Source organism: Rattus norvegicus, chromosome 2, assembly GCF_036323735.1.
Source record: "Rattus norvegicus strain BN/NHsdMcwi chromosome 2, GRCr8, whole genome shotgun sequence".
NCBI lineage: Eukaryota > Metazoa > Chordata > Mammalia > Rodentia > Muridae > Rattus > Rattus norvegicus.
Window position 1 is genome coordinate 31,762,932 of NC_086020.1, and position 19,279 is coordinate 31,782,210.

General features: G+C 50.1%; 1 protein-coding gene and 1 long non-coding RNA gene across 5 annotated transcripts; one reads left to right on the top strand and one right to left on the bottom strand.

The window, feature by feature from the left end:
* The first annotated feature begins 1,045 nt into the window (after positions 1 to 1,045).
* On the top strand, positions 1,046 to 4,607 carry LOC108349927 (uncharacterized). Of its 2 annotated transcripts, XR_005500537.2 has the most exons (3): positions 1,046 to 1,253; positions 1,927 to 1,972; positions 4,405 to 4,607. It is a non-coding gene; the product is annotated as an uncharacterized LOC108349927 (long non-coding RNA). The 2 variants fall into 2 exon arrangements; XR_010064047.1 differs by having other exon boundaries at positions 1,046 to 1,972.
* A 1,947-nt stretch (positions 4,608 to 6,554) lies between these two features.
* Tmem171 (transmembrane protein 171) lies at positions 6,555 to 16,427 on the bottom strand. 3 transcript variants are annotated; one of them, XM_039101888.2, is made up of 5 exons: positions 16,302 to 16,427; positions 15,838 to 16,057; positions 13,565 to 14,281; positions 9,457 to 9,592; positions 6,555 to 6,840 (listed from the first exon to the last, which is right to left on the bottom strand). In XM_039101888.2, the coding sequence occupies exons 3-5, from the start codon at positions 14,199 to 14,201 to the stop codon at positions 6,642 to 6,644; spliced, it is 972 nt and encodes a 323-aa protein (XP_038957816.1). In that variant the 5' UTR covers positions 14,202 to 14,281; positions 15,838 to 16,057; positions 16,302 to 16,427; the 3' UTR covers positions 6,555 to 6,641. The 3 variants fall into 3 exon arrangements, with proteins under 3 accessions (XP_038957816.1, NP_001388729.1, NP_001013925.2); NM_001401800.1 differs by lacking the exon at positions 15,838 to 16,057 and having other exon boundaries at positions 6,555 to 6,837; positions 16,302 to 16,335; NM_001013903.2 differs by lacking the exon at positions 15,838 to 16,057 and having other exon boundaries at positions 16,302 to 16,335.
* Between the last annotated feature and the right edge of the window lie 2,852 nt (positions 16,428 to 19,279).

A 19,279-nucleotide genomic window follows, 5' to 3' on the forward strand; every position in this document is an offset into this window, starting at 1 on the left:
GACAAGCGTCTCTGATGATCCTGATCCTTGTGCGGCTTCATGAGCCTTTGTGTTTGGCGAGAGGGATCCAACAACCGAGGGAGCTTTGCTGGTCTCCCTTCAATGCTGTCTGTGTTTGCCAATGTGCTACATCAAGAACAACTCCGTGTGAGAAGGTCAGGCTGGAAAGGCAAGCGGCTTGACCTCCCATATGTCAAGAATCGTGGGGTTGGGGAGTTAGCTCAGCGGTAGAGCGCTTGCCTAGCAAGCACAAGGCCCTGGGTTCGGGCCTCAGCTCCGGAAAAAAAAAAAAAAAAAAAAGAATCGTCTGTGCAAGGTGGCCAGGCGGCGACAAGAACTCACGACTTCTCCCCTTGCTTCCCACCGTTTATTTACAGACAGCAACCTAAATGTCCCAGAATAAGAGAATGGATAAATGTCATTGAAACCCGAACATTGAATCACTAAACTTTGACTGTCACTAAACATCTCTCAGCTAACTAAGCTTCCCAGAAGGTTTTTACTTCTCACACAGCCACAGGCCATCCCTTCTGTGCTGCAGGAGGGGCCATGTGCTAGGGACTGAGTGGACTCCCATGAGCATCGGGTACTCAATACATTCCCACAGGGTGTTACTAGTATAGCGAGCTCTCTTCCCATAACAGAACCCCAGAGTGCCTTCCCAGTAGCAAAGGTGTCCTTGGCAGCTTGTCTTAAGGCCTGGAACTGGACCTGAAACCTGCCTCTGAGGCCCTGATGTCCACATTAGCCCTCACACTGTTCTAGCTCCATCCAGCCTGATGGAGCTCAGTTCAGCCAGGATTCCAGAGAGGAAGTTTCCTCAAATCAGTAGCCTACTCTGGAAAAAGATGAGGGACCCTCTTACAAATCTAGGCTGTAATTCTCATCCCTTTCCAGAGTCAAACGGATGGACAGACGGCTGCCTGATGGGAGAGTTGCAGTTTTCTGCTCACACAAACTTACAACTTGCATAACAGTGAGGATCTGGTCTCCTCCGGGTTATGCAGGAGGCAGTGCTGTGATTGGTGCTACATGCCTGGGCCATCCCAGCACACCAGGAAAATGCACAGAGCTCACAAAGAGGCTTTGTAGCACCTCAGAGCAGTGTGGTCATACCATGGACCAGGCAGGCTGCACCTCAGAATCCCTGGGCAGCAAAGGTATCACAGCAGCGGGGTGGTCCCCAAAACTCTACCGTCCTCACACTCAAAGGAGGAAAGGAGACCTCGGGCTTAAGAAACAGACTCCACGAGGTGACTTAGCACCCTTGGGTCTGACCGAAGGGTCCTGTACCACAGCAGCTCCTGAGGGAAAGCAGTACTGCCTGGGCAGGGTCTGGAGATGCAGGAGGATGCTAAGCTTGAGAAAGGGTCAGCCTGCACAGTCTGGCCTAGGGAGACCCTAGACACCACCCTCGTCCCTCATGTTTCTCCAGAAAAGAGCCACCCTCCCCCTTGGTGATTAGATATGCTACCTGGTTCAGCCAACACCAGTAGGCAGGACTCGGTGATAAGGTCAATGACCTTTAAGGAACTGCCCTGTGAGTACTTTGGCATGGCATTGGGCAGCTGAAGGAACTCAGCCATCCATTGTGGCTTTCTAAGCTGCTCATAGCCCAGCGCTTGCTGCCTAGCCCAGTTTCCTGTCTGTCACCTCCATCCATTCAACATTCCCACACCACATGCTATGGGTGGCCCCACCTCAGGCAGGGCAGTGCTCTGGTGTGGGGTAGAGAGCACAGTAGAGAGCCAAACCACACAAGCTGCATCTAACCAGAAACTCAATATCCCTTTCCCTGTTCCCTCTCCTTCCCTGCCCCCTTCTGCTTTGTGTGTATGTGTGTATGTGTGTATGAGAGAAAGAATGCATTCCCAATTAGTGAAAGCTTCATCCTTCACTCTCTTCCTTCACCATTGCTCCTCCCAGGGGACTTGGGCTGGTGGCAGCAAGCTTGATACTCCAGGAATGCCAGGTATGCAAGATCAATCCCAGGAGGGCTTCTAGGCAACCATGCATGGTTCCCCTCTGAATGTGCTTACCTCCTCTTACCCACCGCCTCCACGGTGTGCCTCATGACCTCACCCTGCTCACTGCCGCTGTTTGGGAGGCCCAGAATCAGGGTTCGACCAGCAAAACCCAGCCCAGCTCCTTGGGAAAACTCATCTACCTGATTCACCAGGGGCTGGCAGGGACAGGCCGGCCGGAAGAAACCCTGCCTGGGACCTTTCCATGCTGAGTCCCACTTGGGCAACCTCAGGTTGTTTTCATTTGAATCCATTTCATTTCTCCACCTCTGCTTTGACCAGCTCTTGGCCTCATAAGAGATGAGAAAGATGAAACTACGCCTTCCATGGTGGAGGAGCCCAGGGTTTCCTACCTGGGAGGCTGAAACAAGGAGAGAGTGGGAAGCCCCCCAACAACCCTGGGGGCCCATCTCTGACCCCACAGACCTCCCCTCAGGGTTCCTCAGTACCAGCTGGGAATGTGAGCAAGACTTCCCAAAGTCAGAAGAGGCAGGAGGAGATTGTCCAGATGTGTATTGTCTCTGCTGTGTCTAAGAGGCTGTCTTCAGCCTCTCTCACTGATAAACATGGCTTGCGCTCACTGGATGGAGGGACTTTACGCCGTAGCAGCTGTTCTAGGTGGCTCTTGCCTTCCTGGACCTGGGGACACACAGCGCATGCTGCTTCTGCTTTAGTCCTGAGAATACTCTGTCTCCTGCTCTCTGTTTCTGAGGCCCACTCTAGAATGATGGTCCTCTCAAAGGAGAAAGGCCACCAGGGCCTGAGCCCCCTGTGCTACATCTACACAACAAGGTCACACTCATAGGGGGACATCAAGGGACCCCCATAGGGCTTCCCGCCCTCTTGCCACCCCACTCTAAATGCTGAGGTGGAGATTAAGGACTCTCGTTCTCTGAACTCCTTCTTCCCCTGGCTTCGCCCATTCTTCCTCACTCAGGTGTTGAAATACCAAAAGGAATGACTACCTAATGCCTTGCCTGGCTCAGTTGCACTCTATCCTGTGTCTTCCACAACCCCAGAAAAGCAGCTCATGGACCATGAAGCCAAGTTCAGCCACCGTCTCAAGGTGGAGCCTCTAAGGTGTGATTTCACCCTTAGGACCCAGGGCAGTTCAGGAGAATCTTCTATGATGGTGCTGATCAACTGATTTCTCAGTCACAGCTGTGTAGGATGATATCATCATGCAGGTGAAGGCCTGTCATTGGATGAGAAGGAAGGGTGGGCGGGAGAAAAGTTTTAGAGAGAGAAGAAGCTGCCAGGAGAACATCGAGGCTGATGTTAAGATTTCTGTCTGCACATTTACAGCTTGTTATGAATGTTCTTAAGGGATGGATTGTACAGGGCTTTGTATGTCTAGGTGGGCAATTGTATCTTATCAATTGGATCAGAGGTTATTGTGTTGTGTGTCTTTCATGTGGCAATTTAAGTTCAAGAGAGTTCGTGGTGGAGAGACACTGGTCCACCACAGAATTGGGACGTATATTTCTGGCATGGTGGCAGCCTGCCTTGGGAACTGGATGGGTAGAGAGATTGCTGCCAGGCTCAGAGAGAAGCCTTTGGCAGTGTGATAGGGAATGGAGCACAGCGGGTGAAAGGCTTTGCTGACTGAGATGAAGACATCTACCAGATATCTTTGGGCACTACCATGCTGGATCTAGAGCAGGATAAAAGACAGCATTTTTTTTTAATAAATTTACAGCAACACAGCTGCTTCTTCAGCAGCCTAAACCCTATCCTGCCTTGAAATTGTCCAGACAAATCAATCCGTCATCTTCAAATTCATCTTTGTTCAAGTTCTCATGGCAGGAGCAAAATGAAACCATATTCTTGGCCAAAAGTTTACTTACAAATGGCCTCTAGCCCAGATCCTGAAAGAGCCCTCTGTCCCCTCTGAAAGGTCACTAGCCAGACCTCCACAGTCTGTAATTCTCTCAGCATCTTTCTCTCAAGCTCCCACCAGAAGGGGCAGTTAAGCTCTACTCCAGCACACCGGAACTTTTCTGTCCCAGAGAACCACGTTCTTCCATATTCCAGCCACAAAACAGTTTGAAAGACCAAAGAATCACCCACTCAGGTTCCTCGCAGCAGCAACCTCCCTTCTCAATATCAACGACCATCATAGTTCCTTGTCCTGTGATAAAACATTCTCACCAAATCAATTTAAGGGAGAAAAGGTGTACCTGGCCTATGGGTCGGCTCACCACAGCAGGAGGCACAACTGTTGGTCATAGTCAGACAGCACGGGGGTACGCATCTCTGTGTTCCGCTCACTTACCTTTCCATTCCATTCACAGTAACCGATACTACGCATATGAGTTTTCTAACCTCGATTGACCCGATTAAGACAACCCCTCACAGACATGTCTGACTCCCTTCCCAGGTGACTCCATATCCTGCCGAGATGACAACCGAAATCAGCCCTCACAGGACTCAACATCATTAGTCACTAGGGAAATGCGAGTCAAAGCTACAGTGAAATACTACTGTACGTCATGGGCTGGAGATTGGCGTTAATGCTTTGACTCTGCATGTCCAGATGCATGGTTTTTGATCTGTCAATAAAGATGTCAGCAGCCAGTGGCACTAGGTGGGACACTGAAAGTTTAGAGGGTAAGATACAGGGAGAATCTGGAGACTCGGGAAGAAGAAAAAGAAGGGGATGTGGTAGCCACAGAAGATAAAACCAACCAGCCATGGGAATTTTCAGGGAAGTGGCCATTGGACCTGGGGTTGCAGGGGAAGGTTTAGGGGTGCACAACTTTGAGGTATTTTAAAATTAACTGGCGTGTGTGTGTGTGTGTGTGTGTGTGTGTGTGTGTGTGTGTGTGTGTGTTTTCCAGTCATGGATCCCAGGTAGCTCCTGGGTGGGTACCTGGGCAGGTCTGTGTGTGCAGCCAGGCAGGAGCACAAAGCAATGCAGCCAAGACTCACCCCAACAGTCACGTTGGAAAGCTGTAGTCTATTCTTTTTAAAAAAGGAAAACAAGCATTGGTGAGGATATAGAAAACCTCGAATTCTCATACCTTGCTGGTAGTAGGGTGAAGCGGCATGTCAGTCATACCCTGTAACTGGTAGAAACTGGGATGCTGGGAGAACCTGACAGCCAGGTCCACTCTGATATGTTAAAGAGTCACCTTAGCCACTTGTCCGTGTGTTTGGGACATGATCCAGCCCAACTCTCCCTGCTGCCTTCGAAGTTCTGCAGTGGGATGCTCACCTAAGGCCAGGCCTCTGCTGGGAGGCCAGAGCCTCTGGCTTCACTCCCCAAGCGACCACAAGAGCTGACGGGTTGGAACAGACCTCCATGACCACGAGGTCAGACTTACTCCTGACCATTCCTAACCATTTGCCTGGCTTTACAACCACATAAAAACAAAGCCCTCAATCACAAAATCCAACTTCGAGCCATTAAACGGGCTCCGGGTTATAAATAAAGACTTGTAACTGGAGTAATTCTACCTAGAAGTCTCAGCTTGGCCATTTTAAACAAATAACCACAGAAGGAAGTGGCCATAATTCATGCTTTGTTCTGATTTTAAACTGTGAATAATTAACTTTACAGGAGGAAAAAGAAAAACGCGGACTTTTAAGAGCAGTTCAATCCAATAAATGTCCAATTTGAAAACAGATTACAACTACTGGCCCAAAAAGCCACCCTGATTTAACACTGTGGCAATTCACAGGTGATCAGTCAGTAAGGCAGACAAACTTCCCAGGCCCACACCCCTGCCCTCAGTCCTCAGACACTTGAATGCTAGATGACACCAAGGCTTGCAGGGTTTGTAGATTATAGAGAAGGCACGAACACACACATACACAGAGAGAGAGAGAGAGAGAGAGAGAGAGAGAGAGAGAGAGAACAAAAAGCATGGTGGCCTATAATCCCAGAACTCTGAAGGCTGCGGCATAAGGAACACAAGTTTGAAGCTAGCCTGGGCAACATAGCAAAATCCTGTCTCAGAAACAAAGCAGATCAGAGCCTCTGAGGAAATTACACACGGGCTTATTCAGAGGCTTCAGTGTGAGGCTTCTGAAGCAGGGAGATGGTGTGGGAAAGGGGAGAGGGAAGGAATAAGAAGGAGGAGGTGTGGGCTGGGGATTTAGCTCAGTGGTAGAGCGCTTACCTAGGAAGCGCGAGGCCCTGGGTTCGGTCCCCAGCTCCGAAAAAAAAAAAAAAGAACAAAAAAAAAAAAAAAAAAAAAAAGAAGGAGGAGGTGTATACACAGACAGACAGACAGACACACACACACACACACACACGCGCGCGCGCGCGCGTTCACAGTTCCTTCATTAGAAGTTCTGTGACCTTGAAGACAGCCTTTAGTTTCTCTGAGTCTCTGGTTCCTTATCCACCAGTACAAACAAGGCCACCAGCTCCCAGCATTGTAGGTCTCAATAGGCAAATCCCAGGTTGCCTGACAGGATCATGTCACACCTCCCCTGTGGCCTGAAGCACAGACAGTAGGGTCTAACCTGAAATGTGACTCACTTCCTTTTGGTGTGATAGCAGAAAAATGGAAACACAGAAAATGTTATTGTATTTTTTATTAAAAAAATTAAATAAAAAACAATCCATGATATATATAAAACTGTCCATCATCTGCCTGAGTCCATAGCTCACGGTGGGGATGACTCAGAAGGGGCACCCAAGGGTGTGGCTGGAGCAGTCTCTTTTTCTTCATATCTCGGGGGCAGGTCCAGCGGAAGATGCCCAGTGTGTGAACTCTCGGAGGATGAACCTGGCCCAGAAATGGTGTATATGACTTCCCGATCTCTCTCAGAGGCTGCTCCCTGGTTCTCAGGAGTTGGGGTCCTGCTGGAGAGAGAGAGCAAGATCATGAGGGGATCTGATGAAAATGTGCCAGCCCCTAAACCCTGGGCTTTTCTGAGTGTCATTCTCCCAGGAGCCTTGGCCCAGGCTAGCTGCCTCCTGGATTGGCTTTGTTGTCACTGCTGTTGTTGGACAGGTTCTCTCCATGTAGTAGTCCCGGTTGGCCTAGAACTCACAAACATCTGCCCATCTCTGCCTCCCGAGTGCTGGGATTAAAGGTGTGCGCCTCTGTACCTGCCTATCTTGCTTTCCTTCCTTACCTCCCCCTTACTTTTTCTTTTTAAAAGGCTGTGTGGGGGTGGGTCATGGTGCATGTGTGGAAGTTAGAGGGCAGCTTTCAAGAGCCGGTTCTTTACCATGTAGGTCCCCAGGATTGAACTCAGGTCATTGGCTTGGCAGCAAACATTTGGACCCAGTGAGCCATCTTGCCAGACCCTTATTCTTTATTCTTCTTTATTCCGGCTGAGACCTTAAGACAGCCTGTTTCCTGCTGTTGTTGCCTTTGTCAATGAAAAGGCTCTAAGTGGAAAGGTACACACATCATATCTGTCAGCACCGGGGCACACATCCTATGTGCCAGCACCAGGGCAGGCACAGTCACTGTCTTCCAAAGGGGATACAATAAGGTATGTGAATATGCAAATAGATCATTAAAGCCCTAAACCAAAAGCTTGACAGGAACACTAGTCACCGGAGAGGCTCCAACGGCAGGGGACTGACATTTTCATTCCACTCTGCTGCTTCCTCAGTGGGCAATCTTAGACACACAATTCGCCCCTCCTGAGCCTCTGCTCCTTCATCTACAATATTCTGATGAAAATCAGAAAATAACACAAGCCAAGCCAGATCCAGAGGTACACTACACTACAGCAGCTGCAAGCCAGATCCAGAGGTACACTACACTACAGCAGCTGCAAGCCAGATCCAGAGGTACATACACTACAGCAGCTGCAAGCCAGATCCAGAGGTACACTACACTACAGCAGCTGCAAGCCAGATCCAGAGGTACACTACACTACAGCAGCTGCAAGCCAGATCCAGAGGTACACTACACTACAGCAGCTGCAAGCCAGATCCAGAGGTACACTACACTACAGCAGCTGCAAGCCAGATCCAGAGGTACACTACACTACAGCAGCTGCAAGCCAGATCCAGAGGTACACTACACTACAGCAGCTGCAAGCCAGATCCAGAGGTACACTACACTACAGCAGCTGCAAGCCAGATCCAGAGGTACACTACACTACAGCAGCTGCAAGCCAGATCCAGAGGTACACTACACTACAGCAGCTGCAAGCCAGATCCAGAGGTACACTACACTACAGCAGCTGCAAGCCAGATCCAGAGGTACACTACACTACAGCAGCTGCAAGCCAGATCCAGAGGTACACTACACTACAGCAGCTGCAAGCCAGATCCAGAGGTACACTACACTACAGCAGCTGCAAGCCAGATCCAGAGGTACACTACACTACAGCAGCTGCAAGCCAGATCCAGAGGTACACTACACTACAGCAGCTGCAAGCCAGATCCAGAGGTACACTACACTACAGCAGCTGCAAGCCAGATCCAGAGGTACACTACACTACAGCAGCTGCAAGCCAGATCCAGAGGTACACTACACTACAGCAGCTGCAAGCCAGATCCAGAGGTACACTACACTACAGCAGCTGCAAGCCAGATCCAGAGGTACACTACACTACAGCAGCTGCAAAAGAGACTTATTTGAAACCTCTAGACAATGGTGTTTAGGTTTGGGGAAGGAAAAAAAAAATACAGCACTCATTATTAGATGTCTGTCTCCAATTGTCTGGTCTTTCTCACGGTGCACCAACATGTGCACTAAACACCCTGGTCCCCAGCTCCCTATGTGACACGAGCCTGCTCTGTCCTCTGTCCACCTCCTGCCCCCTCTAATTAGAGGACCTCTCCCCCGACTTTTGTGGCAAACAGGGAAAACTTCATGCTTTTCTAGAACCTTGAGGAAGGGTACCTGTCTTTGGTCCCTTCACACCTGCTCTATGTGAATGTTAAGGCTCTCTTTGATCCTAGGGGAGGAGGGGGCTCTTGAGTGCTGACAGCTATGGGCACCAAGTCCCTAAGGTCTAACTTCTCCTCTAAGATAGCCAGGGCTACACGGAGAAGCCTGCATTGTTCTCTTCGGTGGTTCTTCAAAGCTCTGAGGCCCAGAGGCAGCTGAACATGGAGGAAGGAGTCTGGCCAGGCCAGGTCAAGGCCTCCTCCGTTGGAATACTGAAATCCTTCTGAACATGTTGAAGGTCCTCTGGGGCCTTGAACCTCTCCACCATTGGGACCATCAAAGCTCACAGAGCTGAGGCCCCCAGTCCTTGTTGCAGCTCCCAGTGGACAGCGGACAGAGGGGAAGCTACAGGAATGATAAAGATGCTCAGAGGTGTCCTAGCAACCCCTCATCACTCAGCCTCCGAGCTGTCCAAGGTTTCCTGGCTCAGTGTGAGCGGCAAGGCAGGCTCTCTGACATGCCACCAGATATACACAAGCCTTAAAAGTGACACTGGCCTGGATTCACTGGCCTGGGATGACTACACATGCCCGCAGGTGACAGTTGAAGAGGAGTCTTACCTGAGATTAAAAAGACTGGAGTAGGAAGGTGGGTTTTCGATCCGGTGCAGGCTGTTAGCCCCAGGAGAGGGAGCTGCTGCTGAAGACTCAGCAAAGTAAGGTGGTGGAGGGGGCGGGAATATTATCACTGAGTCACCTGGGGAAACACGCAACCGCAGGTTAGAAAACAAAATAAAACAAATTTAATGACATCCTTCTTGCCTCCCCCATAAAGGTCAAAACACTCTTAGTGCGCTGAGATAAAGAAGTGGGCCTGTGACAGTTCCATGTCAAGTAAAACAGGCTGTGGCTGGGAGGGGACTGCTGTCTAACAGGTGTTTCGGTTTGGGGTGATGGGAAGGTTCTGGAAGCTGATCTTGATGATAGTATTACGGTATTTTGAGTATATTTAACAATGTCACATTGCAATTTTGGGGGGGTTTTTTGTTTGTTTGTTTGTTTGTTTGTTTGTTTTGTTTTTGTTTTTCCAGACAGGGTTTCTCTGTGTAGCCTTGGCTGTCTTAGAACTCACTCTGTAGACCAGGCTGGTCTCAAACTCTGAGATCCGTCTGCCTCTGCATCCTGAGGACTTGGATTAAAGATGTGGGGGCTGGGGATTTAGTTCAGTGGTAGAGCGCTTACCTAGGAAGCGCAAGGCCCTGGGTTCGGTCCCCAGCTCCGAAAAAAAGAACCAAAAATAAATAAATAAATAAAAATAAAGATGTGCGCCACCAACTGGCACATTTATAAAGCAGTTAACATAGGGCTGGGTGCAGTGGGTGGGGGGTGGAGAGGGTAACTGGGATGGCTCAGTCAGTAAAGTACCAGCCTCAGAAGCAGGAGGACCTGAGTTCAAACCAATCCCTGGACCCCTGCAAGACACTGGGCAGATGGTGTGGGGCTGTGATCCCAGCTCTGGAGCAGTAGAAACAGGAGGATTCTTGGGGTTTGTGGCTGGGCAACCTAGTCAAATCAGCAAACCTTTGGTGGCAGCTGGAATCCTCATCTCACGTCGTATGACTGAGAAAGATACCAACATCAGCTTCTATCCCACATGTGCGCGTAGACTCACACAACACAAAATACATGCAAATTAAAGACGGTTAAGTGAGTATGTTTTTTTGTTGTTCTGTTTGAGACAGGGTCCCACCATGTAGCCCAGGCTAGCCTAGAGCTTGCTGTGTAGGCCAGGATGGTCTCAAACTCACAGAGATCCACCTGCCTCTGCCTCTTGAGTGCTGGGATTAAAATATGTGGGATTAGAAACTGGTCCTAAACTTAGTGGTTCCTACAGGTCACCACATTTTTAAACAAGCTGGTCTATAACTCTGAGTTTTCTCCAAGACAAAGTAAAGCGTCTGCGAGAGTCAATTCGCCACAGATTCCCAGTGGTGTCTTCTGCCAAGAAAGCTCCTCTTGCTTTCTCTTGAGAGTCTTAATTCATCAAAAGTCAGCTGCTAGATAAAGTGCAGAGTTGCTCAAAAACCGGACGCATGGCCACATGCCACACTGTGTCCGTCCTTTACCCGAGCTGCGTGGGGGGCGGTCAAACCAAAAGAAAGTTTGGGGTTGTATCTGCTTACTCTGAGCAGAGCCCCTGTATTTCAAGGAAGAGGGACAAGGGACCAGAAACCAGCTCCAATTTGTCCCCAAATTCCAACCCCTTAGAATTCCAGCTCATAGCACCATGACTGCCACCCAAGAGTGATCTAGACAGGAAGCAGCACTCCTAACATAGGACTGGGGAAGGGAGGATTCTGATAGGCCAGCCCCACCAGTTAACAGTGGGAGGAAGATGTGGAAGAGAGAACTCTACTTCCCTGTAGGGAGGAGACCAGTTCACATTAGTGGCAGGGCCTTTAAAAGCCATTTGCCAGGAGGCGGGTGGGTGCAAGCCCGTGTGGCCCCAAGCAAACCCAGAATTCTCTGGCTCCAGCTCCTACAGCCGTCAGCTGCAGCTGAACAGCACCTGCCAGGAAGGACAAAAAGGACAGGAAGTAGCCACTTGTGTCCAGTGTTTAAGCACCACTTCACAGAGCAAACCGCTCAGCCTCTCACACCTGGTGAAGGTATCTTCATCTTCATCACCAGCTAAGAGCGTTTATTTGCCTAATGAAGAAACGCTTCCGACTGGTGCTCTCTGCCCTGGCTTCAGCCATCCCCCAGAGGCCACAGCGATGCCCAGAAAAATGAATGAATCCGTGAAACCCTGCTCTCCCTCGCTTGTTTATCACTGGTGGGAGCCGACCCACGGGAGAGGCTCCCTTTGAACTCATCTTGTTGTCAGAGGATATTGGCGGTTGGCTGCAGAGATGGCTCAATGACTTAGGGGAGCATACTGCTCTTTCTAAGGCTCCTAACACCAGCGTCAGGAGGCTCACAACTGCTTATAACTCCAGCTCTAGGGGGTTCAACATTCTCTTCTGGCCTCAGGAATTCCTGCTCATGTGTATATGTACACACACACACACACACACACACACACACACTTACTTAAAAATAAAATATATCTTAGCTGGGAGTAATAGTGGCACACGCCTTTAATCCCAACACTCAGGAGGCAGAGGTAGGCAGATCACTGTGGATTTGAGGTCAACCCGGTCTACAGAGTGAGTTCTGGGACACCCAGAGCTGCAGAGTGAGGCCATGTCTCAAACAAACAAATGAACAAAATCAATAAATGAAAAAATAAATCTCATTTTTTTATACAAAGAAGATCTTAGTGGACCTAGGAACTGGAGTTGAATATTCACTTTAACTATATACTACAGTATATAGTAGAAGGCCTGTAAAGTAAGCCCACAGTGCATCCTGTAACGTGCTTTCACTAAAAACAGGCCTCTTGATGTGTGCTCACGTGTCCAAGATCTAGCATTGAGCATGTCTACAATGGAACAGTGTCAAAACCTGTAGACCCTCTTCCACAACCTCAAGGAGAGAGCTCCAGAAGCTAGGGATTCATAGGTGAGATGGGCACCAGAGAGAAAGTAAACCATGCGTTTTAAAATCTGCAACTTGAAAGGCATGCTAGGACAAGGGTATGTGTTCAGGAGCACCCTGGCTCTGTCCCCAGCCTGCACCAGATTCCAGTCACCTACTAACAGGGAAGTCCCCTTCTGGTGAACCCTAAGAACACATCTCAAAATACTCCCAGACCAGTGGAGGAGCCCCCATCTCTGAAGCATTCGTTACTTCAGAATTAAACATACATAACAGATATGTAACACTGGGGGAGCTCTCCTTGTATCTCCCAGAGTGTCTTCTAACAAGACCTGTGGCTAGTAAAATACCATCCCATCTGTGAGTGCTGGGGAAGGCTCTCCGCATAAGCTGGTCTGTACGTGGCTGTCATCTGGCCAGCTCCTGCCTCTTGCTCCTTTGTAACCTTGGGTCCCTGTTTCTTCCCAGTCAGGCTAAGCTTGAGGAATCTCAGACAGTAAGCTCTTTAACCCTAGGGAGGTGTTTGACCCAGGATTAGGTCCTCTGTGAGTGCTAGCTAGTATGAGACTTGCTTTGTTACTATAAACATTTATAGATACAAATAAATGATCCAGAGAGTTTACATCTGCTCAGGAGACCAGAGGCCCAATGAGTTCATTCCCTCCACCCACCACCAGTGAAGGGCCAGAGGATGTCCCAAACATCAGGCACGTCTCGCCTATTTGTCCCTTCTCTGTACCTCCACACTTTCGAACTCAGGAGGCTTCATTACCCAATCCTTCTATGTCTGAAGGTGATAGGCTGTGAGGGGAACCCCAAGAGTATCCCTTAGCTGAAACTGCTGCTCCATCCCAGCATGAGAAGAACTGGAGAGATGGGAGTCACTTGGCTGGTTCCTAAGATAACAGAAGGTTCCAAGGCTGCCTTCATCCCCAGTCAGGGTCACTACTCACTGCCTTAATGCTTCCGCCAGGGTATACCACAGAATGTGTGTGTGGTGGTGGTGGTGGTGGTGGTGGTGGTGGTGGTGGTGGTGGTGGTGGTGGTGGCAGGTATCCGTGTGCTCAACTGTGTACACATGTATGAGACAGAGAAGTTGAGAAAAGGAATCTACACAGACCCAGGGAAGTCTGGTTAAGTCTGCAACATCCACTGTGACCTGAGAAAGTGCACAGTGACAGACACTTACCCACAGTGATGTGGACAGGTTCTGTACTGTGGGTGTGTCCACCTTCGATTTCAGAGGTATCTCGGCTTGAACTCAGGTTGCTTTTCTTCTTAACATGGGCCACCACAAAGAAACACAATCCTACGAGCACAATCAAGGGCCCCATGATCTGCAGAGAAAGGAAGCTGCAGATCTGGGGTTCTCCTTCTCCACTGTTTGTCTCGTTCAGTGGTTCCTGTGCCCAGTCTGAGCCACATCCTGGCACCCAGATACCCAGTATGCTAATGAGCATGCCACTGGTCAGAAACAAGAACCCAAAGATGAGACACTGGGCAAACTGGCGGCTCTCTCCACAGAAGAAGGATTGGTCAGGGTCCTGATGGCCCTGCCGCTGTCGCTCCCTCAGTTGCAGGCGTGCCCGGGACCGGGCTAGAATCACAGTTCCCAGCCCCATCACTGCACAGGAAGGCCCAGCAATCTTTAGCACCATGCTGCAGTGTGAGAGAGGCTTATATTGGCATGCCTGGTACCCAAAGATGGAGATCAGGATCCCCACACACAACAGGACTGCACCGAAGACAAAGAGGAAGAAGATGAGTTTGCTGACTTGTCGGTCCCTCTGGTCTCCGTCTGGCTCAGCAGTTCCTACAGAAGACATGGCCAGAAAAGAAAAGGCCTCCTCACTGCTCCCCGATGTGAAAGAGGAATGTGTGTCCTTCCCTCTGACAGTTGCAGACTCTGCAAGCAGTAATACATGTAAAATTACCCTGAGTACAGGAATCTCTGACCAGCTCTGATCTCTTGCTGGCCATTGCAGAAATCACAGAGGGGTGACCTGTCAGGAGGCGGAACTCCTCGCAATTGGTCTACCATAGAACAATGACTTGGCCTATGAGTCAGGTGGACTGGCATTCAGAGACTCCCAAATGTGTGATTTCATGAATATATCAAAAAAAAAGAGGAAATTAAATTACCATGTTTCTGAGATAAGAAAATCTTTTTAAAAATAAATAAAATGACGGCCGTGTGGGTGTGGCTTTTCCTGTCCCCAGACCTACAAACTCATTTCTCCAGGCAAGAGAAAAAAAAACATGGCAGATAAGGGAAGAGCAACAGGGATAGCTTCTGAAACGACTGCCTGGTATGATGTCAGAACTGCTCTGAGCACTTTGGTAAATTCTTGCCCAATTTACTAACTTTCCACTTCCTGTTTAAGACTCCAGCAACTTTTCATTTCCCGCCGTCTTGTAAGGTTGCCTTGCCACACGACCCAATGTCTCCATAAAACAAAAGGGTGGTTCCGAAAGACAGTGGGTTTGTGGGCTTTTACGTTAATTCTGTCAAAAATGTGACCCTTGTGTTTTCAAGAAGCAAACTCTGAGGCTGCCCAGACACCCTGCCCCCGACTGGCTGCTCAGTTTCAGGACACTGGCATGACCTGAGAGGATCTGGCCCAACAGGTAAAGTCCAGCCCTATCGCCAAGGTAGACAGTGCCCTCAGGTAGGCAGACAGGCCACAGCAGGTGGCCATCAGTCACCCTCCTCCACAGTGCCACCTACTTCCACAGGGGCTTAGAAGCAGCGAACAGCAAGTAACTACAGAACACAGAAGGCTAACAAAACTTGCTGGAAAACCAAAAGTGGAACCAAGTGGAAAAGACCTTCCACAAGGCCACACAAGGTCATGGTGGCAAACACCTTTAATGGGAGACAGAGGTAGGGGGATCTCTAAGTTCTAAGTTCAAGGCCATCCTGATCTACAGAGTGAGTTCCAGGACAGCCAGGGCTACATGATAGAGAATATTAGATCCTAACCTCGGCAAGCAGCGGTTAGAGGGCATGTTGGTTCACACGGCATTGATCTTTGAACCACTGATCTCACTCTGGTGAATGAGAGTAGCACTCAGGAGCACAATCTAAAGTCAGGCAGAACATATTCAAACACAGAAAAGCTTTCAAACCGACCTTGCCGTTCACACTCATCATCATGTGAAAGAATTCACCCTGACAGGCTCATGTGTAAGGAAGGTGTTTGGGTGATGGAAGGAGACAGATGCTGCTGCTGATGTTTTCCCAGGGAGAGGGCGATAGAATCAGAAGTGGAAGAGGGGGGGAAAGGAAGCAAAGGGGTGAAGGAAGCATTTCTCTCGAATTTGCAAAAGCCACATTCCATGAAGGTGCTGAAATGGAAGACTTAAAGCATCCTGCTACTTTTAAAACTCATCTTCCCCTGAATCACATAATCCCACAGCTGCTTTTCCAGAGAAGGACCGCCAGTTCTGTCAGGAACTCACTGTGTTCTTGGGATCTTCGGCTTTGCAGCCAGTCGCGGGGCTTCAACTCTTTTAAGGCAAACTTCCAAACACCGACAATACAAGCCGAGGAAGCACCAAACTAGGTTTGTAGTTTCTTTCACTCAGGGACACCTACTGGCACATATGTTAGTTCCTGATCCAAACTAAGGTGAGGAATACTTCAGCGGCCCCCTTAAGGGTGCACTCAAAACAGGGACACCTAGGGACGTCCAAATAGATGGAAAATTACATAAGAAACTGAACCTTTTTTTCTACTTTAAACTCAGTTTCCTCACAAAGCCAAATCCGTCCTAAGTATTCTTTTGCTTATTCCAAAAGCCAGACCCAAATCAACAGCACATCTCTGAGTCCAAAGCCCGGAAGGGTTGGCAAGGCCAGGCCAGGAGAGGAGAATGTCTTTGCGGGGACTCGGGAGCAGCTGTGGTTCCCGGGGAGCGGCTTACCTGCCTTGGTCCTGGGACTCTCCGCCACACCCCTGGCTCCACGCACACCCTCTGCGCGTCCGGGCGCAGAGGGCGGGCCTCCTCGGTGTGCAGAGGGCCAGGCAGTGCCGGGCTCGCGGGTGCGGCGGCCAGGCGGGGCAGGGCAGGGCTGGCCGGTGGGATCTGGCCGCTGCCGGGCGCTGCCCTCCTGGGGCACCGGCGCTCCACTCCGGAGTGCGGAACTAGGGTCAACTTCGCGGCCCTGGGACCAGAGGATTTGTCGGTGCGAGCGAGGGATCCGGCGTGGGGTGAAGGCAGATGGGCTCGCTCCACCAAGTTGTGGGTACCAGCGAGTCCAGATTGTACCCACTGGCAGCCGGGGCTGCGTGCGGTGGCGACACGGAGGCAGGCAGCTGAGAAAGGAGCTGGTCCCTTCGCAGGCTAGGTGCAGAGATCCGGGAGGGGGAGGGGGCCTGCTGTGGGATAGCCGATCCCTGAGCAGAGCAACAGGGAAAGCCCAGGGCCTCGGTCTGTGGCTGAGCAGGGATCCCTGTCGTTCTGACGCCACTGCCAGTCGAAGGCAGATGGTCCTTCTACTGCTCTGAGACCTTGACAGGGTTTCAGGACCTAGAGCCTCACAGGGAGCTTTGTATAAGAGAATATGGGGACCCCCCCCCCGGGACCCATGGAGAATAAAACCCGTGGAGACCTCGTGTGCTAGCATTCAACATGACAGCCTAACTCCTAGACTGAAGCTTATCCCCAGAGGTCCTGTGGTGGGTCACCCTTGTCCCTTTCTGGTCATAGATTTGCATCCAGCCCTCCTATGCCATAAAACACCCTTCCTGGTGCTCCGGAGATTAAACTGTTAACTTTTCCTGCCCTTGAACAGTGTGTCTGATGGGTTTGCTAATCCCCATGCTATTTGTAACCTGCCCCGTGACACTTGACAACTATCCAACTGTGCTAGTTTCCACACCAGAGGTCAGGCCTTTGTGAGAGGTGAGTCAAGTGTGCTCTGGGCCCAAACACAGAGGCATTGGGAGCTCTGGGGACTTTCCCACCCTTGCTTTTTCTCCCTAGCTTCCTGTCACCTTGAAAGCCCATCGGTTCTTGTTAGCTTCCTGATGGATGAGTTAGACTTGGTAAGAAGAAGCAGAGAAAGGGGTCACGGTGGGGTCAAAACGGTTTTAGGGCTGGCGGAGTGGGAAGGGTGAGATGGGGACTGGCCACAGCCGGAAACACACAGCCATGGGAATGTGGCGGCGGCACTGGTCTAGTGGGTCCGATGTGGGCTTTCTCACAGCCAGGGTGCTCTGAGCACACAGTCTCTAACACGGTAGACTTACATCATGGTTAATATCAGTATTCAGCACGCAGCCGGCTCTTCAGGGCGTTCCTGACTTCCCCAGCAGCCCACGGTTTCCTTCTGTGTGTCTCCAGCTCTCTGAAAAAGCTGGGGTCATGAGTGGATGGGGACAAAGCAAACCAGTTCATTCAGTGAAGGGACTGAAAGCCCAGGGGTTGAAATGATCACTATGGCTGCTTCTACCTGGCCAACAGCCAGGGGTTCTGAAAGCCACAATGTTCTCTGGGTTCGCCTGTCACCCAGAGAACACACATGCTGTGGACTTAGGAAATGCTTTTATTACATAGTCTCGTGGTGCTAGGGAGAGACCTGTACAGATCCATAAAGCAACTATCCTAAGGACATTGTAGTCATCCATGTCTTGGGTGGGGATATCTTGGTCAAAGTGTCAAGATATCAGCTCTGGATGGGCACCAAGGTATGCCCAGTTAGTGGGCAGAGGACGAATAGCAGCTGTTGCACACTATTAGTGAGCCCTGAGCTTTCTAAGAACTCAGGCAGTCACATAGGATCAGCCCCCTCTGACCCAGGCCTGCTAACATCTCTGCACTGTATGAGACGGGTTCTGTACCCATCACCCATCCTTCTTCCTCTCCCTTTTATTTGAAAGTCAGTCTCTGGCTGAGTTCTGTGTGGGCCTGTTGATACAGCTGCCCCTCCAGTGCCACATGACTGCGGGCTCGCCACCCATGACAGACCTGAATGTCCTGGCACCAAGGACAATCAGATTAGCTTCCCCTTGGGATAGCCACTGTTTGTGTCTTTTGGAGCCGGCTTGACTGTATCAAAGCCTTGGAAACCGATCATCTGTCAAGTATGACTTCAAGGTGCTGTCTTCAAATCAGGCCTGGTCTTGGGAGAGAGACGTTGAGGGGTAGCATGATCCAAGGCTGGGACTCCTCCCCAGCCTTTAGGTGGTGAGAAAACATACACACAGATGGCACTAAGAACAGCGTCAAAACAGGATTTTAAAACTGTATGAAGTCGTTGGGGATTTGGCTCAGTGGTAGAGCACTTGCCTAGCAAGCTCAAGGCCCTGGGTTCGGTCCCCAGCTCCGAAAAAAAAAAAGAAAAGGAAAAAAAAAAAACTGTATGAAGTCAGGCACAAGAGTGAAGGCCTTTAATCCTAGCTGAGGATCGTGAGTTCAAGGATAGCCTTGACTACATAACAAGTTCCAAGTTAACCTGGTCTATGTAGTGAGACTCTATCTTGTAAAACAAAATGATACTGCCCCCCCAAATACTGGATACACCCCAGATCCGTCCAGTCTCTGAATACAGAAGAATAAAACAGGCGAGTGTTCACTTATTCACCCCGCAAATATTTACTTAGCATTTATAGAATTCAGTGGGGAGACAAAGATTAAGAAAGCTCAGGAGAAGAGCACATGGAGGAGGGGGATTGGGGTGCTCTTCTTAGTGGTGTGAGTGCTGGAGGTGTCTACACAGGTGGCGGCATGACACAAACTTGACGGGAATGAGGAAGCCACACACTGTCTATTATTGTATAACTAACAACCCCAGAACAAGAAACTTCCTCCCACAGTTCCTGAAGGTCATAAAGGAGGTCAGGTTGTGGGAGTGGCTAAGCTTGGTGGTTCTAGTTCGGGGTCTCTCCAAAGGCTGCAGG